Genomic DNA, 22,430 nt, shown 5'->3' with positions numbered 1-22,430 from the left:
CCGATTTTCAACATAAAACGTGGTGGACGAGGTTCACTCCTAATACTTTATACCGGTCCCCTCTGCTGCACATGCAGGAAGCAGCCAGGTAATGTGAACATGTATTGCCACCTAGTGGTGATAATTGGTGTTGCAATTGTTTTTACTGTATTTTCTCCATTTTATTTTATTTCAGGATATTTGAGACACCTGAAACATTGGCGCCTGATTAGTCAAGACTGGTGCTTATTAGGTCATTTTCTGATTCCTTGAAATAATCAGTCTGTTGCTAATAGATGGGAGTCGTAGAGCCCTTTTACACACTACAGACTACCATGATCAGTTATAATTAGTATATAGAGGGGAGACTACAGACAGGCAATAGTTTCACTTTATTGCTGAAGGATACATGAGTTTGTTTCCATATGTACCAGAAAAGGCAACATGTGAAATGACATACCAATATGGTGGTGAATTACAGGCTTTGAAATATATTGCGTATCAATACTAACTTGATCTATTATTTTATGGCCAGCAATAATACTGACTTTACATTTGGTGCTCGTCAATGATTTTCTTTTCTCATTTTGCTCAGAATTTTCACTTGGTAGAGCAGCCATTTGTGCTCCAGAGCTGTTCTACCTGGAAGTTGCAGCCACTGATGGCTCGAATACAGGAGTATATAGGAACAGTTCTCCCCCCTCCAATGCTCTCCTCTCTCCATATCTGCTAGTATTGTGTACCTTACTCCTTTACATTACATTGTCCGCCCCGTTTGAATATAGATGTAGTCGTGCCGATTAGGATGCTCCTACACTTAAGAACAACCAGATGGCAGACTATAAGCACAGTGGGGGCTAGCGATACATACAGCAGCTGTATACATATATACTGTCTGTGTAAGGACATGGGCTGTATACATAATAGTGTTTTAATAGTGACTCTGAATAAGATCTCTGTAGTAAACTGTACAAATTAAACTTTGCGTTATCTTTTTTTGCAAATGCACTAATCGGGTCTAATATATACATAAGTGTAGAGCAGGGAATATTGGCATCAGTCATGCTTGCTCATCACTATTCCACTGCAGGTCTCCTAGCTTCGTCGTCCAGTTGTGACTAGTGATGTGTGAGTATACTCATTACTCGAGATTTCCTGAGCATGCTCAGGTGATCTCCGAGTATTTGGATGTGCTCGGAGATTTAGTTTCTGTCACCGCAGCTGCATGACTTGCGGCTACTAGACAGCCTGAATACATGTGGGAATAACCTAACAAACAGGCATTCCTCACATGTACTCAGGCTGTCTTGCAGCCGCAAATCATGCAGCTACAGCAACAGAAACGAAACCTCCGAGCACGGCAAAATACTCAGAGATCACCGGAGCATGCTCGGGAAATCTCTAGTAACGAGTACACTCGCTCATCACTAGCTGTGACCTCTGCAGCCAGCCAGCAACCACTGATTGGCTGCAGCAGTCACATTCCATCAGGAAAAAAACCACACTCCTCCTTCTTCTGGTGCAGCGGTCACTTGCTTCTTCCTGGCAGAAAAAGGGAAATCTGGGGACAATGGCAGCAGTATAGACAAGAGGCGTAGATCTAGTAAGGGAGTATGATTATTTTTTTTTTAATTTATGACCACCGTGGGCCTATTTTAAAAATAATACAACGTAGTGAATATCCCCTTTAAGCTCCTGTAAGCAAAGCTTACGTCTGCTCTGACAATTAAAATCCCCTATTCTGTTCTCATATGAAATACTTTGGGAAATTCTGGTAAATAACAGAAATAGATTTATATTTTTTATACTTCTATTTCTACCACAGTGCTATCTTCATATAAGAATTGTCTTCTCTATCCATGTTTTTCTGTACTAGCAAATGGCTATTACTTTGGCTGTTTCCTTTTCCTCTTAAATAATACAGAGGGACAAAATAGGACATGTTCTCGAATTTCACTGGGAAACCTTTGTTGATATTAAGACTTTTCATATCCAAGAGATTCTCAAAGTTTGGCCCCTTATCCAGAGAAAAAGGATTATTGGTAGGAAGCCCAGCAAATTCCATGTCCAGTGCCATCTTACATCCTTGCATCTTTGCCAAGTTCCTTATGTCGAAGGTCAAAGCTAAAGGTTTACCGGCTTCCTGGCCAAGACTTTCATTTAAGGTCTTGTCCATGCAATATGGAATGCTTGAAGTCTTGTTTTCCGAACCCTTGTATTCATCTTCTGAAGTCTCAGAATGGGACAGATATTTCCTGTTATAAAAGTTTAGCTCCGTTAAGTGATAGTCAGAACGTTGAGTCTCGTCCCAAGGATCTGTCCCACCAACGACCATTCCAGTCTGTAGAAGGTCTCCATTATTTTGAGCCAAGTCTTGGTAAAGGTTATCAACGTCAAACGAGCCACTAGTATGGTCCAAACTACAAGTAGAGATCCTTGTAAGGCTTTCAAATGGCTTATACCTAGAGTCAAAAGCAGGGCGGGTGGTACTTTTAGGCGTATCGCCTTCTTGAATGGCTTGGTTAAAGCTTTGATATCCTGGCACTTCAGACACAGACGTGGTACGAGCTCCATTGCTGTATTCAGATGTTGGAGTCATAGTTGGTCGAAGATCATCCTCATATGACTGAGTAAGATAAGATCTTGTGTTGGAGTATAGAATACTTTTTGGATTCTGCTTGGAATGGTGGTAATAGGTTTGGCAAAATGTTGGACCCATAGAGAAGAGTGATACGTTGTCTCCTACCGTAATATCGCATGCAACCTCCGCTAGAGCACTGGCAAAGCTGTTGTAGCCAGAATTGACCAAAATGTCATCTTTAACTACTTGAGAGCCACCCTCGATGTTGGATACCGGAGCATAAGGCAAAAAATCACATTGACTGAGAGAAGTTTGGTCAAAGTATAGGGAACTTGGCATATCTGATTTTATATCCCCTGGAGAATCATCAGAATCATAACTCTGATATCCAGATTCTTGGGACACTATGGAAAGTTGCAGGTGTCTTTCAGTTTTCTGGAAATTGTCTCGGAGAACTGAACACCCAAAGCTCCCAAAGGAGTTGTCCACCTTCGGGGATGAGTGACATAGGATGTCACTAAACATGTTATCGATAGAAAAGTCAGTGACCATCAGAGGAACGTCTTCCTTATCTTCAGGCGAGTCCCTCTGATATAAGTTGTCATCTTCTCGAGGAAAGAGGTGAAGGCAGCATTCAATATTCACTTTCTCGGGTTCAAAAATAACTATTTTCATGTTATTTCCTGTGAGGTTTGGATTGTCTTTGATCAGATGTTCCTTGGTGAATGGTTCTTTCGTGGACATCGTGTGTGCCTTCACGAGTTGACTGGTGAGAAGAAAGAAAAGTAAAGAACATGGACAGGAGCCACTAATTACATAACATTTCCAGGTGTAAAGCAATAAACTTACCATGATTTTCCGGCACTTGGCTTTCCAATTGGTTCCAAATTATTTTGCTAAAAAAAATTTAAAAAAAAAAAAATTACTTTACGAATGCAAAGAACAATACAAAGTATTTTCTCGGCAAGTTAGTCCTATATTGTTATCCTATCAAGGGGTGTCGAATTTGGATACAAGTCCACTAGACCCTCCTTTCTTTAACCTCTTCTTGACGCCCGCTGTACATGTACGGGGCAATTCGGAAGCGGGTGTGTGGGGCGCGCTCAGGGGATGTAATAGCTGTGTGTTAACAGGACCTGCTTCTAACAATCACAGATGACATAAATTGCAGCCCACGATTGTCAACCTGTTAAATCCCGCTGTCAAACTTGGTTCACGGGTTGCTTTGACAACAGGGGGTCCATTGAAGACCTCCGTGCCTGTGATTACGACCATGATTTTTACTATATATAGAATTACTGTGTATAGCACAAGCGATCAGAGGATTGCAGCTACAAGTGCCTTAAGGGGGCTAACAAGTACAGTAAAAAGTAAGAAAAAAAAATAAAAAATTTTAATAAAAGTTCAAATCACCCCACAAAAACATGCATGTGGTATTGTATACAGAACAGTGTGATCTATCAAAAAATAAAAATACTTAACCTGATTGGTAAAATTCATAAACAAAAAAAAATTCAACAGCACCAAAATTACTTTTTTTTTTTTTTTTGTCGTTGCAATACCACAAAAAAACGCTGTAACAAGCGATCAAAACATCAGCTCTATCTCAAAATAGTATGAATAAAAGTGTATCGCCCTACATATAATAAGCCATCACACAGGTCTATCGACCGAAAAGTGAAAACTTTACAGTTCTCAGAAAGTGGCGACACAACTCATTTTTACCACAAAATGTACAACGTAATATCATTTCCCAAAAACGCTGTCAGAATTGTTTGTTTTTTTTTCACAATTTTTTCCCAGTTGGAATTTTTTTCCCATGTTTCAATACACTGTGTAGTAAAATAAATGGTGGCATTCAAAAGTACAACTCGTCCTGCAAAAAAAAAAAACCCTCATATGTCTATGCGGACAGTAAAAAAGAAAAGTTTATTGCTCTGGGTTGAAGGAAAAAACGAAGATGCAATAACGGAAAATGGCAGCAAAGGGGTTAAGAAAGGAGGCTGATGTGACTGATAGCGTTGTTTTATATTCAGATATGTATTTGATTTTGTATTTTGGGTTTCGCTATATATTTGCTGGTCTCCCTGTGGACTAGTTTCCATTGAAATATCTGAATTATACATAACTATATACTGAGAAATGCCTTTTAGTGATCCACCTGTGACCACTACTCCTGGGATCTCTGAACGATCAACTGGCGGAATCCTGTAGCAAGTGTTTACTTTCCCTGCAGCGCCACCACAGGAGAAATAGAGCATTACGATTCTCATTAACAAGAAATGGACAGTTTATGTAATGTGCAGAATTAATGGGTCCTCCAGATATACAGACTCTCTAGATAATGTGAATTTGTTGAGCAGGCTATGCTCAATCCTATAGGGATGCCGATATGTCACTGTATGTCTCATCCATGTTTTATTATATATACCATATATATAGAGCAATGATATTATATGTAGACTTTCACTTCTCAAGACCAAGCCCCCCTGAGAAAGCCTGCAGGGAACGCGCGTCGAGGCCACAGATATACATCAGGACAACTCTTTATATGGTTAAGCTATGCAACCTCACACTTGAGGTGATCTTTTCCTTGTTACAATGTCAAATTTACCTTGAACTATGTATTTTTCGTACTATGCATTGTTGCTTTTATCTAATGATATTTGAACATGATTGATACTTCTTTATGAATTCCTGTTTGGGGATTGTTGACTCCATTTTGTTGTAGGATATATCCATTTGAGAGTTCCCTATATATATTGTGCCCAGTCTCATGCACGCCCTGTTTATTCTTCACCCACCTGTATCAGTTTGCCCTTGGCCACTTTGCTTTTTGCAGGATCTGGGATGTTATTCCACCAATTTTTCTGGATTCTACAAGTTAAATTAAAATGTTTATAGCATTAATTTATACAAAATCATAATACACAATTAAATACATGTACATTAAAGGGGTATTAGATAAAGTCTGCAGACACTCTCTATGTGACTGCAGACTTGTGAATCCTCACAGTGCTCGCTGTCAGGTTTCTCCCATGAGATTTGCATACATGTGATGATGTGCCGACTAGATGTGCGCTGTCTCACCCAATACAAGTCTAGTCGGAATGTGGTCAGACGTTTGCATATCGTGCCAGAGAATCCTGACAGTGAGCACTGTGCACACAATGTGAGCATTCGCAAGTCTGCAGTCACATAGAGTGACTGCAGACTTTATCCACAAGCCAGGCAACACCTTTAAGCAGCAAATACCATAGCGTGAAAGAAAATAAAGTTTCAGTTGCTATATAGAAGAAAAAACAAATGACTTCTGGTGGATGTAAGCTGTCCATTGTGCACCAGGGTAGTAGTGGGCTAGTGTACAAGATGGATGGCTGGTGTATGGGATGGCTGGGGTAGTAGTGGTCTGGTGTATGGGATGGATGGGGTAGTAGTGGTCTGGTGTATGGGATGGCTGGGGTAGTAGTGGTCTGGTGTATGGGATGGCTGGGGTAGTAGTGGTCTGGTGTATGGGATGGATGGGGTAGTAGTGGTCTGGTGTATGGGATGGATGGGGTAGTAGTGGTCTGGTGTATGGGATGGATGGGGTAGTGGTCTGGTGTATGGGATGGATGGGGTAGTAGTGGTCTAGTGTATGGGATGGCTGGGGCAGTAGTGGTCTGGTGTGTGGGATGGCTGGGGTAGTAGTGGGCTGGTGTGTGGGATAGCTGGGGTAGTAGTGGTCTGGTGTGTGGGATGGTTGGGGTAGTAGTGGTCTGGTGTATGGGATGGATGGGGTAGCGGTGGTCTAGTGTATGGGATGGCTGGGGTAGCGGTGGTCTAGTGTATGGGATGGCTGGGGTAGCAGTGGTCTGGTGTATGGGATGGCTGGGGTAGTAGTGGTCTGGTGTATGGGATGGATGGGGTAGTAGTGGTCTGGTGTATGGGATGGCTGGGGTAGTAGTGGTCTGGTGTATGGGATGGCTGGGGTAGTAGTGGTCTGGTGTATGGGATGGCTGGGGTAGTAGTGGTCTGGTGTGTGGGATAGCTGGGGTAGTAGTGGTCTGGTGTGTGGGATGGTTGGGGTAGTAGTGGTCTGGTGTATGGGATGGCTGGGGTAGTAGTGGTCTGGTGTATGGGATGGCTGGGGTAGTAGTGGTCTGGTGTATGGGATGGCTGGGGTAGTAGTGGTCTGGTGTATGGGATGGCTGGGGTAGTAGTGGTCTGGTGTATGGGATGGATGGGGTAGTAGTGGTCTGGTGTATGGGATGGCTGGGGTAGTAGTGGTCTGGTGTATGGGATGGATGGGGTAGTAGTGGTCTAGTGTATGGGATGGCTGGGGCAGTAGTGGTCTGGTGTGTGGGATGGCTGGGGTAGTAGTGGGCTGGTGTGTGGGATAGCTGGGGTAGTAGTGGTCTGGTGTGTGGGATGGTTGGGGTAGTAGTGGTCTGGTGTATGGGATGGATGGGGTAGCGGTGGTCTGGTGTATGGGATGGCTGGGGTAGAAGTGGTCTGGTGTATGGGATGGCTGGGGTAGTAGTGGTCTGGTGTGTGGGATGGATGGGGTAGTAGTGGTCTGATGTGTGGGGTAGCGGTGGTCTGGTGTATGGGATGGATGGGGTAGCAGTGGTCTGGTGTGTGGGATGGATGAGGTAGTAGTGGTCTGGTGTATGGGATAGCTGGGGTAGCGGTGGTCTGGTGTATGGGATGGATGGGGTAGCGGTGGTCTGGTGTATGGGATGGATGGGGTAGCGGTCTGGTGTATGGGATAGCTGGGGTAGTGGTCTGGTGTATGGGATGGATGGGGTAGCGGTGGTCTGGTGTATGGGATAGCTGGGGTAGCGGTGGTCTGGTGTGTGGGATGGCTGGCGTAGTGGTCTGGTGTGGGATAGCTGGGGTAGTAGTGGTCTGGTGTATGGGATGGTTGGGGTAGTAGTGGTCTGGTGTGTGGGATGGCTGGGGTAGTAGTGGTCTGGTGTGGGGTAGTAGTGGTCTGGTGTATGGGATGGTTGGGGTAGTAGTGGTCTGGTGTATGGGATGGCTGGGGTAGTAGTGGTCTGGTGTATGGGATGGCTGGGGTAGCGGTGGTCTGGTGTGTGGGATGGCTGGGGTAGTGGTGGTCTGGTGTGTGGGATGGCTGGGGTAGTAGTGGTCTGGTGTGTGGGATGGCTGGGGTAGTAGTGGTCTGGTGTGTGGGATGGCTGGGGTCTGGTGTATGGGATGGATGGGGTAGCAGTGGTCTGGTGTGTGGGATGGATGAGGTAGTAGTGGTCTGGTGTGGGGTAGCGGTGGTCTGGTGTATGGGATGGATGGGGTAGCGGTGGTCTGGTGTATGGGATGGATGGGGTAGCAGTGGTCTGGTGTGTGGGATGGATGAGGTAATAGTGGTCTGGTGTGTGGGATGGATGGGGTAGCGGTGGTCTGGTGTATGGGATAGCTGGGGTAGCGGTGGTCTGGTGTGTGGGATGGATGGGGTAGCGGTGGTCTGGTGTGTGGGATGGATGGGGTAGTAGTGGTCTGGTGTATGGGATGGATGGGGTAGTAGTGGTGTTGTATAAAGGGTGGAAGTTCCTGTGGCTACAAGCTGCAGTCGCTAATAACAGTGCCTGGAGGATTTAGCCATAAATGACTTTTCTTCCTTTGCTCTCACCTGGTTATGATGACGTAGCCGGATACGGTGATCAGCACTATAGTGATGCAGCATAATGAGATGATGACCCACTTTATGTCCATTAGGGTCAGGTTATAATCTATAAGCAGATCACATTAGATGGTGTCATTTCTCAGGACGGCCATTACAAAGAGCAGAGTTATCTGGCATTTAAATTGCACCCTTGAGGGTTCGAGCTTCGCCCTCTACAGTCTGTTACCAGATATGGGGTCGCTGAATCAATGTCATTCAACTCTACCAGCAATCGCTGCTATTCAGCTTCTTAAATGCCACAGTCCGTCTGATTGCAGGGTGCTGATGGCCTAGTAATGCCTCCCGCTGGTGCCATCTTAGTCTGATGTGAAGCCTATCTGTTGGTCAGGCTTCAAAGGAGATCATAATTTTCACTATATACTGCAATACAATAGTGCTGCAGTATATAGAAGAAGTGATCACAGGTTCACCTCACTTTAAGGGGGCAAAAATATGTATATTTACGTAAAAATAAAATTTAAAAAAAACATTTGAAAAACAAAAGTTTGAATAATCTCCTCCTTTCCTATTTAAAAAAAAAAAAAACATATTTGATATTAAAGTACAAACCATCAAAATATTAAATTAATTAACCAGTACGGTAAATGTCGTAAAGAGAAAATTAATTGGGCGGCATAATAAAAAGCGATCAGATCATCATATGTTCCCTGAATTGGCATCATTGTAAAAAGTCAGACCACCAAATAAAAAAATAAGCCCATGGTCCCATCCCCAAAAAACACAAAAATGTTAAAGATCTCAGAAAAATACAACTTAGGGTGGTTTCACATTAGCGTTTGAGGGCCGCCGCTAAGCCCCGCCCCTGCCGTGCATCCTTCGGTAGCTCCACCTACGGGTGCATGACGCTTGCATGCGTCCTGCGTCCCTTATCTTTATCACTGGGGACGCAGGCCATTCGCAGTATGCGTTTGGTGGCGCATGCATCCTTTTGACGGTGCGTCGAGCGCAACCAAATTGCAACAGGTTGCATTTGGTGCTGGTCGGTGCACCGTCAAAAGGACGCATGCACCGCCAAACGCATACTGCGCACGGCCTGCGTCCCCAGTGATAAAGATAGGGGATGCAGGACGCATGCAGCGTCATGCGCCCGTAGGCGGAGCTATCGGAGGAGGCGCGGCAGGGGGCGGGGCTTTAGCGGCGGCCGTGCGCAGGCCATCGCTGCGCCCTGAAACGCTAATGTGAAACCACCCTTAAATCAAATTTTTTTCAAAGTCCTGAATTTTTGGGAGGGATTCACAGTAACTATATTGACCTGAACAATAAAACAAAGCCCCCCAAAAAACAAAGGCGAAATGATATTTTTTTTCACCAATGGAGACTATTAGGAATATTTTTCGGTTCTCTATATGGTAAAATGAATGGCGTCATTCAAGACTACGACCCATCCTGCAGAGAAAAACAAACCCCAATTCGTCCATGTCCTTACTGTTTGTGAACACGACGTCCGGACTCCACTCGCTGTAGAATTCCTTTCTTTTCCCTTTGTCGGAGTATTTGCTCCTTACTTGGGCCCTGTACTCCGCGCCTCGGCTCAGCTGCCTCTTACTGAACCGGTAGCGGGGCTCTAGTTGTGGTAGGAGGTGTTCTAATTCCTGCGGATGGAGGGAGCAGGTTACAGGGGCTGTAGGCGAACAGTTATGGAACAGCTGGCTTCCCAAAAACAGATCCTCACTGCAAATAGTGATCAATTAATGGGTCCTAAAGAACAATATAAATACCTTCTTCCAAAACCAGAGCCAAACTTAGACAAAGCTCACTAGCTCTGGAGCCGAAACCCCTCTTCACATAGGGCAATACATACACCAGTTTTTGCATGAAATTTGCTATTGAGTGCTGCCCACTTTCCTTTTTATGTACCATAAGTTGGTAGGAGGAAACCCGTGGCTTGCAATTTTACTTGTGCTACTTCATTATTTTCATCTATCTAATATTTCTCTAGCAATCTATTATCTATCTATCTATATCATTTATCTATTATCTGTCTATCAATCATCTATCTATTTATATCTATTATCTATTTATTTATTTTACTCATTTATAGAGCACCATTAATTCCACAGCACTTTACAGACATTATTGGCACGGTCCGATGGGACTCACAATCTAAATTCCCTATCAGTATGTCTTTGGAATGTGGGGGGAAACCGGAGAACCCGGAGGAAACCCACGCAAACACGTGGAGAAAGATACAAACTCCTTAATATGTCCATATATATGTGTATGTCCGTCATCCTGACCCCATACTGGTATATACAGCTCTGGCAAAAATTAAGAGACCACTGCAAAATGTTCAGTTTGTCTGATTTTTCTCTTTATAGGTAGATTTTTGAGTAAATGTAAATTGCTCTTTTATTCTATAAACTACTGACAACGTGTCTCTGAATTTCCAAGCAATAAATTTTGTATTTATTTTCAGAAAATGAGAAATGGTCAAAAGAACAAAAAAATGCAGTGCTGGCAGACCTCAAATAATGCTAAGAAAACAAGTTCATAAAAATTTAGAAACAACAATACTAATGTTGTAACTCGGGAAGAGTTCAGAAATCAATATTTTGTGGAATCACCATGATTGTTAATCACAGCTTTCATGCGTCTTGGCTGCTTTCCACCAGTCTCTCACACGGCTTTTGGGTGACCTTATGCCACTCCTGGTACAAAAATGTAAGCAGTTCTTCTTTGTTTGATGGCTTGTGACTATCTATCTTCCTCTTGATTACATTCCAGAGGTTTTCAGTGGGGTTCAGGTCTGGAGAGTGGGCTGGCCATGACAGGATTTGATGTGGTGGTCCTTCATCCACACATTGATTGACCTAGTTGTGTGGCATGGCGCATTGTCCTAATGGAAAAACCAGTCCTCAAAGTTGGGGAACATTGCCTGAGGAGAAGGAATCAGCTGTTTTTCCTGGATAACCTTGTATGCAGCTTGATTCATTCGTCCTTTGCAAAGATTAACCTGCCCAATTCCAGCCTTGCTGAAGCATCCCCAGATCATCACCGATCCTCCACCAAATTTCACAGTGGATGCAAGACCCCGTGGCTTGTACGCCTCTCCAGGTCTCCGTCTATCCATTAGACCAGGTGTTGGGCAAAGCTGAAAATTAGACTCAGAGAAGATTACCTTACTCCAATCCTTATGGTCTTCAGCTGGTTCTCCTTTGCCTCTCATCTATCTATCTGTCTCCTAAACTGAGTGTCCCTCACTGCTGACTTGGTGCAGCATAGCAGGAAATGGGTGTCGTGTAATCTAATCTATCCATCCTTAGCAGTGAAACTAGGTCTGAACAGGTTTCCAGCTTCTAGATTTTACGAAGAATATTTCCAATCACTGGCAGTAATCAGAGTCATTAAAGGGAATTTGTAAGCAGGTTTTTGCCAATTCATCTGAGAGCAGCGTGATGTAGGGGCAGAGACCCTGATTCCAGCAATGTATTACATATTTTACTCAGTGCAGCCGTTCTCATCCAATCAGAATTTTTAGATTTAGCAATGAAGCAGAGCTGACAAAGCTAACCCGGCCCACACCACAGTTAACGCCGCCCACACCAGGCTCTGTATATACAATGGCTATAAACAGTGAGCTGCTTATCGCAGGAGTGGGCGGAGCCGGACTACCAGGCTACCTGACAGATTCCCTTTAATGGTGAGGAATTTCATCAGAATACAACTTGCAAGTTACCGTTTTGTTGTCTTTCTTGGAGATGAACCGGATAATAAAGGATAGATCGTCTTTAACGCTGTCTGATGCTTCATAATTAGTATTCCAGCGAACAACCCCATTTTCTGGATCTGTCACGTCCACAGTTAAGTTTGATGGACGTTTTGGTTTAACTGTTAAAAAAAAAAAAAAAAGTTTTGAAGATTATCGTTTTTGAGTACAATCCAGATACCTGGTGGATGAACTGGTGAGATACTCAACTGGTTTGCACCTCTAGGATCTCAAGGGCAGATCTCGTCTTAAAGCTGCTAGGAATAGTGGGAAGCGGCCCGGACGTGTTCAGCTCTCTCATTACATACATTTCTATGGGAGTTCCGAAAATATCCACACAAGGGTGCTTTCTGAACTCCGACATAAGTGATTGGAGAGAACTGCGCATGCACACCCTCCATCACACTGGCCACAGGACACCGTGACCCGCATCTATCAGACAGTTATAGCATGTCCTATAGAGAGCGCTTCTTACAGACTTCTAATAACAAATGATTTTGAACAGAAACTCTGGTAACCAATACAAGCGATCAGAAGGGGACCCAGCAGGGCCGGACTGGCAATCTGGCAAGTCTGGTATATGCCAGATGGGCTGCATTTTCTACTATGCTATTAACATTATCAGTGTCCTCAGGGTGCAGTTGAGACTGAGCATCAGGGGGGGAGGAACAAAATGGGCTTTCAAATGCTGAATTTCACTGCTAGTCTTTCACTGGGCCCCAGCATCTAACATACATAGGTGATAGAGGCCATTAACGGACAAACACCTCCTCTTGAGAGTATTCACTTCAGCACCATATTTACCATTTTACTATCCCGTTAGACTTTCAGGAAGGAAGTTTTAATTACAGGTGAATGAGTCCGGGGGGTGTGCCGATCACTCAGTCAGTCTATGGGGTGGAGCCAGTAGATATGTTTAGTTATGACTTTGACCAATTATAGTTCAGCAGTGTATGAGCGATCACATGATAGGCCAATCAGCTACCAGTATGTAGATGAAGCTAATTATATATTCTAAAATGGGTAAGCATGGGAGGGACCCCTGATAAAGATTAAAATGGTTGTTCAGGCCTTTTATTATTTCTTATTATTATTTATACTTATTAATGGATTATCCTTATGGCAGAATCAGACGGCCGTATGAATTGGAGTGAGATCAGGTTTGGTAAAAGACACCGGGTGCGTATTTCTCGCAAGTCACATGTGTGGCCCGTGTGTAATCCATATTTTTGGCGCCCCCATAGACTTGCATTGGCGTACTACGGGCGTAGTACGCTGACAATCGCAGCATACTGCGATTGGCACAGACTGTAGAATACGGAGGAGAAATATACGGCTGGTGCGAGGGACCCCATAGAGAATCATTGGTCCGTGTGTAATGCGTGCTTTTAGCGCCTCTCACTCGGCCGTATTCCTCGCCAGTGTGACCCCGGCCTAATACTAAACATGCAGTGATTATTTTTTTTCTGTTTGTTATGAAAAGAAATTCAGAATATCGCCCCAAATTTTTTTTTTGCTTTGTGTTGCCATTTTCCTGAGACCTGTACCATTTTTATTTTTCTGTTGATGGCGTTTGGTTTTTTCCCAGTGACAGTTTTTATTGATAGAAGTTTTGTGTACATATTATGCTTTGATTGCTTATTATTACCTTTTTAAGGGAGGTGATGCGCCCCCCCCCAAAAAAAAACTCTGCAATTACGGCATTTTGATTTAATTTTTCTCTTTAACACAGGGGTGGGGAACCTGCGGCCCACAGTGACTTTTCATGCGGCCCGCGGGTAGGTCCCTGGAGTCCTCAATGCTCGGGCGGCTGCTGTATCCTGTCAACTGCCAGCCCTTTAACCCCCAAGTGCACGGGCATGCAGCGTTCATTACAAAACGCTGCCTGCCCTGCACGTGAAGATGACGTCGTCTGGGTGGGCGGGACTAGCGCCCAATGCTCTCCCGTCCACATGTCCCAGAAGAGGAGATGCTGCCAGAGAGTCAGCGATCTCTGTGAGTGCGTGCCCGCAGCTCTGTGCCTCCCTGGGGATCTGTGCCCTCCAGCTATGTGCCCCCCGTGATCTCTGTGCCCTCCAGCTATGTTTCCACATGTGATCTGTGCTCCCGACCTATATATACCCCATGATCTGTGCCCCCAGCTGTTTCCACATGTGATCTGTGCTCCCCACCTATATATACCCCATGATCTGTGCCCTCCAGCTATGTTTCCACATGTGATCTGTGCCCCCCACCTATATATACCCCGTGATCTGTGCCCCAAGCTATGTTTCCATATGTGATCTGTGCCCCCCACCTATATATACCCCGTGATCTGTGCCCCCAGCTGTTTCCACATGTGATCTGTGCCCCCCACCTATATATACCCCATGATCTGTGCCCTCCAGCTATGTTTCCACATGTGATCTGTGCCCCCCACCTATATATACCCCATGATCTGTGCCCTCCAGCTATGTTTCCACATGTGATCTGTGCCCCCCACCTATATATACCCCATGATCTGTGCCCTCCAGCTATGTTTCCACATGTGATCTGTGCCCCCCACCTATATATACCCCATGATCTGTGCCCCCAGCTGTTTCCACATGTGATCTGTGCTCCCCACCTATATATACCCCATGATCTGTGTCCTCCAGCTATGTTTCCACATGTGATCTGTGCCCCCCACCTATATATACCCCGTGATCTGTGCCCTCCAGCTATGTTTCCACATGTGATCTGTGCCCCCCACCTATATATACCCCGTGATCTGTGCCCCCAGCTATGTTTCCATATGTGATCTGTGCCCCCCACCTATATATACCCCGTGATCTGTGCCCTCCAGCTGTTTCCACATGTGATCTGTGCCCCCCACCTATATATACCCCGTGATCTGTGCCCCCAGCTATGTTTCCATATGTGATCTGTGCCCCCCACCTATATATACCCTGTGATCTGTGCCCTCCAGCTATGTTTCCACATGTGATCTGTGCCCCCCACCTATATATACCCTGTGATCTGTGCCCCCAGCTATGTTTCCACATGTGATCTGTGCCCCCACCTACAGTCATGGCCAAAAGTTTTGATAATGACACAAATATTATATTTTCACATGATCTGCTGGCCTCTGGTTTTTATGTGTGTTTGTCAGATGTTTTTATCACATACAGAAATATAATTGCAATCATATTATGAGTAGCAGAAGGTTATATTGACAGTTAGAATGAGTTAATGCAGCAAGTCAATATTTGCAGTGTTGACCCTTCTTCTTCAGGACCTCAGCAATTCTCCCTGGCATGCTCTCAATCAACTTCTGGACCAAATCCTGACTGATAGCAGTCCATTCTTGCAAAATCAATGCTTTTATTTTGTCTGAATTTGAAGGTTTTTGTTTGTCCACCCGTCTCTTGATGATTGACCACAAGTTCTCAATGGGATTAAGATCTGGGGAGTTTCCAGGCCATGGTCCCAAAATCTCTATGTTTTGTTCCCTGAGCCATTTAGTTATCACCTTTGCTTTATGGCAAGGTGCTCCATCATGTTGAAAAAGGCATTGTTGATCGCCAAACTGCTCTTGGACGGTTGGGAGAAGTTGCTCTTGGAGGACATTCTGGTACCATTCTTTATTCATGGCTGTGTTTTTAGGCAAGACTGAGAGAGAGCCCATTCCCTTGGCTGAGAAGCAACCCCACACATGAATGGTTTCAGGATGCTTGACAGTTGGCATGAGACAAGACTGGTGGTAGCGCTCACCTGGTCTTCTCCGAATAAGCCGTTTTCCAGATGTCCCAAACAATCGAAAAGGGGATTCATCAGAGAAAATGACTTTACCCCAGTCCTCAGCAGTCCACTCCCTGTACCTCTTGCAGAATATCTGTCTGTCCATGTTCCAACCCCATGGATAGAGACAAACACCTTGGTCGCCTCAAAAAGACCTTTTTGAATCAGGGTTACCATCCAAGAACAATTGAAAACCAAATTACAAGAGCCACCAGATTGTCAAGGAATCACCTGCTACATTACAAAGCTAAAGAAGAAAATAACCGAGTGCCTCTAGTAGTCACCTACAACCCAAATCTGGAGGTGCTAAGGGGAGCTGCACGGAAATTACAACCTTTACTACAAAAAGATGCCCGATTAAAATCCATTTTTCCAGACCCCCCACTTCTGTGTTTTAGGCAGCCCCCAAATTTAAGAAGCATCATTGTCAGAAGCTCCCTGTCCTCTCCAACAGCTGGAGGAACCTTTCCTTGCAACCAGAAAAAATGTAAAACCTGTCCATTTATAATGACCACGGACAAGATAAAGATCCCCAATTCACATCAGGACTACAAGATCCCAGGTACTTTCACCTGCATTACATCTAATGTGGTGTACTTAATTATTTGTACTAAATGTCCAACTGGGGGTCTGTATGTGGGGGAGACAGGGCAAAAGCTTAGAACAAGGATGAATGCTCATCGTCACACAATAAGAGAAAAAAGAATGGATCTACCTGTGGCAAAACATTTCTGTATCCCTGATCACAGCAGCATGGATATGAAATTACTGGTATTGAAAGGTAACTTCACATCTCAGAGAGAGAGACGAGTTTGGGAGTACAAATTTATGACGAACTTTGACACTCTCAGTGCTGGAATGAATGTGTCGCATGGATTTATGTCTTTTTACATCAATTAAGGAATTTCCTTTTAAAACCTTGCGGGGCAACACAGAACTAGACCCCAATCAGAGGACCATAAAACATCCAGACTCCTTATCTATGAACTGGTCCAATGTTTATATTTATGTTTCTCCCTCTCCCATATTGATAGTTCTGCTTCACGTCACTTGTCTTATCTATTGCATTTTTTCTAGGCTGTATTGTGCATAAATATGTGACTTCAGATTTTGTATTAGTCTAGCCTGATGAAGAGACCTGAGTAGTCTCGAAAGCTTGCAATGTGTTACCATCTTTTCAGTTAGCCATTAAAAGGTATCAACTACTGAGGACTCTCAATCCTGAATATTTGTCTGTCCATGATGTTTTTTCTGGAGAGAAGTGGCTTCTTTGCTGCCCTCCTTGAGACCAGGCCTTGCTCCAAGAGTCTCGGCCTCACAGTGCATGCAGATGCACTCACACCTGCCTGCTGCCATTCCTGAGCAAGCTCTGCACTGCTGGTTGCCCGATCCGCAGCTGAAACACTTTTAAGAGACGGTCCTGGCACTTGCTGGTCTTTCTTGGGCGCCCTGGAGCCTTTTTGGCAACAAGGGAACCTCTCTCCTTGAAGTTCTTGATGATGCGATAGATTGTTGACTGAGGTGCAATCTTTCTAGCTGCGATACTCTTCCCTGTTAGGCCATTTTTGTGCAGTGCAATGATGACTGCACGTGCTTCTTTAGAGATAACCATGGTTAACAGAAGAGAAACAATGATGCCAAGCACCAGCCTCCTTTTAAAGTGTCCAGTGGTGTCATTCTTACTTAATCATGACAGATTGATCTCCAGCCCTGTCCTCATCAACACCCACACCTGTGTTAATGGAGCAATCACTGAAACGATGTTAGCTGGTCCTTTTAAGGCAGGGCTGCAATGATGTTGAAATGTGTTTTGGGGGATAAAGTTAATTTTCTAGGCAAATATTGACTTTGCAAGTAATTGCTGTTAAGCTGATCACTCTTTATAACATTCTGGAGTATATGCAAATTGCCATTAGAAAAAATGAAGCAGTAGACTTTGTAAAAATTAATATTTGTGTCATTCTCAAAACTTTTGGCCATGACTGTATATATACCCCGTGATTTGTGCCCCCAGCTATGTTTCCACATGTGATCTGTGCCCCCACCTATATATACCCCGTGATCTGTGCCCCCAGCTATGTTTCCATATCTGATCTGTGCCCCCCACCTATATATACCCCGTGATCTGTGCCCCCAGCTGTTTCCACATGTGATCTGTGCCCCCCACCTATATATACCCCATGATCTGTGCCCCCAGCTATACTTCCACATGTGATCTGTGCCCCCCACCTATATATACCCCATGATCTGTGCCCCCAGCTATACTTCCACATGTGATCTGTGCCCCCCACCTATATATACCCCATGATCTGTGCCCTCCAGCTATACTTCCACATATGATCTGTGCCCCCCACCTATATATACCCCATGATCTGTGCCCTCCAGCTATGTTTCCACATGTGATCTGTGCCCCCACCTATATATACCCCATGATCTGTGCCCCCAGCTATGTTTCCACATGTGATCTGTGCCCCCCACCTATATATACCCCGTGATCTGTGCCCCCAGCTATGTTTCCATATGTGATCTGTGCCCCCCACCTATATATACCCCGTGATCTGTGCCCTCCAGCTATACTTCCACATGTGATCTGTGCCCCCAGCTTTACTTCCACATGTGATCTGTGCCCCCAGCTGTTTCCACATGTGATCTGTGCCCCCCACCTATATATACCCCATGATCTGTGCCCCCAGCTATACTTCCACATGTGATCTGTGCCCCCACCTATATATACCCCATGATCTGTGCCCTCCAGCTATACTTCCACATGTGATCTGTGCCCCCCACCTATATATACCCCATGATCTGTGCCCCCAGCTATGTTTCCACATGTGATCTGTGCCCCCCACCTATATATACCCCGTGATCTGTGCCGTCCAGCTATGTTTCCACATGTGATCTGTGCCCCCCACCTATATATACCCCGTGATCTGTGCCCCCAGCTATGTTTCCACATGTGATCTGTGCCCCCCACCTATATATACCCCGTGATCTGTGCCCTCCAGCTATGTTTCCACATGTGATCTGTGCCCCCCACCTATATATACCCCGTGATCTGTGCCCTCCAGCTGTTTCCATATGTGATCTGTGCCCCCCACCTATATAAACCCCGTGATCTGTGCCCTCCAGCTATGTTTCCATATGTGATCTGTGCCCCCCACCTATATATACCCCCTGTGATCTGTGCCCTCCAGCTATGTTTCTACATGTGATCTGTGCCCCCCACCTATGTATACCCCCTGTGATCTGTGCCCTCCAACTATGTGCCCCCCGTGATCTCTGTGCCCCCAGCTATGTGCACCTCTGTGATATCTGTGGCTCCCAGCTTTGTGCCCCATGTTATCTATGTGCCCACCTGCTATGTACCCCCTGTGATGTTTGTGCTCCCATGTGCCCCCTGTGATCTGTCACCCAAAGCTATGTGCACCCCTGTGATCTCCGTGTCACCCCTCAGTGATCTGTCCCCCCCGGTGATCTATGAGCCTCCCCGGCGATCCCTGTCCCCCCCGGTGCTATATATGCCCCCACAGCTGCTGCATTTACCCCGAAAGTGCTGTATATCCCCCCAAGTACTGTATATCCTACCACCTGTGTTATATATAGCCCCCAGTGATGGAGAAGCAGCTCCAGCCGTCACATTAAGGGTGAGTTACCGTAATTAATTGTTTGACTAAATATACCGGGGTAATTTTCAGGCTATGTGCCCACATATGCAGAAAATTTCTGCATGAAAACAGGACTCCTTCCCAGAAAACGCTCGTTTTTTTCCGCTCGTTTTTTGCGTGTTTTCCGCGTGTCCCCAGTCTCATAGAAAATAGCTAGAAATGCGGATTTTTCCGCAAAATTAATGAGCATGCTGCGTTTGTTACCGCGATGCGTTTTTTTCGTGGAAAAAGCGCATCAATATGCACAAAAAGTGCGGAATTCCTTAAAATGAATGGGAGGCTTCTTTTAAGCATTTTTTAAGCATTTTTGCTGGTAAAAAACCGCAAAAAAACGCTTACGTGGGTACACAGCCTCAAGGTGATCATTCTTGTGTGGCCCTCGAATGATGGTAGAAATTTCCAAATGGCCCCCGGATGGAAAAAGGTTCCCCACCCCTGCTTTAAAACATTTACTGATCAGATTAATTACATTTTTTAATAAATCGGATTTTTACGAATGCGGGGATACCACATATGTTTATTTTTGTCCTTTATTTTTAATGGGGTAGGAAGGGGTTGATTTACATTTTTAGATTTTTTTTTATATTTTTTTAAAAAAGGTGTTTTTTTTTCCCCACAATATTTTTTAGTCCCCTTTAGGGACTTGAACTTGCGATTGTTTGGTCACTTATACTAAACACTGCAGTAATCACCTTATACTATGATTAAGAGCGTTGTAACGCCAGAAACGTGTCAGTTTTTGACATCATGTGGGGAATAAGTTATGATATAAAAGTAAGATTTTTTTAAGGTTTTTTGATGTGCCATTTATTCTTCATTTTCGTGTCTACTTTTACATAGTCTCAAAACTATGGCCAAATTATAAGTTAAAGGGTTAGTTCCATCTGGGTAAATCATAGTGAATCTTGAGCCATAGGGAATGGAGAGGGGTCTACCATTTATGGCTTCCTCCATTCGCTTCTATGGCAGTTCTGAAAATTGAAGAACCAGCGATTTTTTTCAGAACTCCCATAGAACTGAACAAAGAACCTGAGAATGCCCCCCACCTTCCCACCCTTTACCTGGCTCCATGAGATGGGGTCCAGATCTATCAGACATTTATATTCTGTCTTGTGAATATGCCATAAATGTTCAGAATGGTGGAAATACCCTTATTGCTGATGTAAAATACCAAAAAATAAACCGTTACTAAATATTACAACTAACTCAATAACACACAGAGCAGAACATACGATACAGAAAGGATATAACAAATGGAAAGTTGAAACAGAAAGATAATATTGCAAAATAGATGTTGATAGTGGTTATCTGATCATCTGTAATCATCAGGAGAGCCAAGTAGCAAGTGTTTAGTTTCCCTACAGCACTCCCACAGGTGAAACGAAGTATTGCATTGTTTTTCTGTAAGACTGGTCTTCCAGAACCAGAAATGCTCTTTGTTGCTGCTCTGGTAACTAAATAAGGGTCCTGAACTTTGAAACCCAGACCAGCAATGAATTCATGGGTCTTGTGAACCAGACCACACCTAAAATCAGGTGGCAGAAAATAAAAAAAAAAATTTCGTGGCACCTTAAAAAAAAAAAAAAATTGTGGCAGAAAATAAAAATCTCTCTGGCAACAGTTCAGTTATTTCAATTTGACCCTGAGAAAACTGGTGAAAGTTTAGCTGAAGATGTTTTCACGTAATCTTACAGAAAACGAATATCTTACCAGAAGTGGAAATATTTATAACTGCTTTGTCCACAGTTTGCCCCTTTGATTTAATTACTATGTCATAAGATTCTGATTTTATAATTGGCAACCCATTGATGTGACAGATACATTTATTAGGTATTTTGAAGTTCTTATATTCATTATTTAAAGCATGGCAATAATAGGTTCTGAAATAAAAAAAAAAAGAAAAATAATATTATATTAAATATCTACACCTTATGTATTTGATTATAGTTTTTGTTACTTACTTATTAAGCATGTCTATGCATTGTAATTGGAAATCTGATCTGCAGTCAGTGCTTCCATTCACGACTTCCCAAAAACAAACCATTTCTGACACAAGATCATTCTCACAGACCAAATTTGTAATCCCAGTGAGGTCTTGAGCTGTAATTTAGGAAAAAAACACATATAAATATATATCCATGAACTAAGTACATTCATTATATAGATGTAATCTCCAGCCTATGACTCTCCAGTTGTTGCAAAACTGTAACCTGCAGCAATTAGAGAATATATATAAGAACTTTGAAGAAGTGTTCATACCCTTGATACCTTTCCACATTTTTTCGCATTACACCAACAACTTTAAAAGAATCCTCTGGCAGGATGTTTAGGGGTTGTTGTCTCGTTGGAAGTTGAACATTTTTTCAGCCTTTCACAGGTTTTTCTCCAGGATTGCCCTGTATTTAACTCCATCTATGTTCAGCTCCCACCAGCTTCTCTGTCCCTGCTGAAGAAAAGCCTCCCCGCAGCATGATGCAGCCACCATCGTGTTTGCCTGTGTGGTTGGTGTTTTCAGGGTGATGTGAAGCGTTAGATTTTTGCCACACATGATTTTGCATTTAGTCCCAAAAGTTCTACTTTGGTCTCATCTGACCAAAGGACAAGAAGGATCCCGGCACTCACATGTGAAATTAAATTGTTTAATCCAGTGTACACATGGTAATCCAATTACAGACATTTCAGCCCATCTCACAGTTTCATTAATATTGATGAAAGCCTGGATTGGCCTGAAATGTCAGGATCCTTCTTGTCCATTGTAACCTCTCTCCACGAGCACCACAGCTACATAGAGTGCTGACCCAACCGCTCTAACTTTGTCATCTGACCAAAGCACCTTGGTGGTTACGCCCCTGGTAATTCAGATTAACCCCTTAACCCCCGGAGCTTTTTCAGTTTTGCATTTTCGTTTTTCTTTCCCCTTCTTCCCAGAGCCATAGCTTTTTTATTTTTCTGTCAATATGGCCTTGTCAGGGCTTGTTTTTTTGTGGTACGAGTTGTAATTTTGAACAAGACCATTGGTTTTACCATGTTGTGTACTAGAAAACGGAAAAAAAA

The 22,430-nt window shown here is 44.0% G+C and overlaps 1 protein-coding gene across 1 annotated transcript in view; it reads right to left on the bottom strand.

Annotated features, from left to right (window-relative positions):
• Positions 1–352: 352 nt before the first annotated feature.
• The window catches only part of IL4R (interleukin 4 receptor), a 59,030-nt gene continuing 36,952 nt past the window's right edge, over positions 353–22,430 (bottom strand). The window contains exons 3-10 of the mRNA XM_073555179.1: positions 21,338–21,476; positions 21,087–21,256; positions 11,923–12,074; positions 9,673–9,838; positions 8,193–8,292; positions 5,365–5,437; positions 3,410–3,456; positions 353–3,326 (exon numbers count right to left, since the gene is read on the bottom strand). Coding sequence (XP_073411280.1) covers positions 1,796–3,326; positions 3,410–3,456; positions 5,365–5,437; positions 8,193–8,292; positions 9,673–9,838; positions 11,923–12,074; positions 21,087–21,256; positions 21,338–21,476 — 2,378 coding nt within the window. The 3' untranslated portion in view covers positions 353–1,795. The remainder of the gene's footprint in view (positions 3,327–3,409; positions 3,457–5,364; positions 5,438–8,192; positions 8,293–9,672; positions 9,839–11,922; positions 12,075–21,086; positions 21,257–21,337; positions 21,477–22,430) is intronic.

The sequence above is a fragment of the Dendrobates tinctorius genome, unplaced genomic scaffold (assembly GCF_039654945.1).
Source record: "Dendrobates tinctorius isolate UK_male_01 unplaced genomic scaffold, ASM3965494v1 ptg000222l, whole genome shotgun sequence".
In the NCBI taxonomy this organism is placed as follows: domain Eukaryota; kingdom Metazoa; phylum Chordata; class Amphibia; order Anura; family Dendrobatidae; genus Dendrobates; species Dendrobates tinctorius.
Note: the sequence above shows the minus strand (reverse complement) of the source record. Positions and strands in the feature narration are given on the sequence as shown.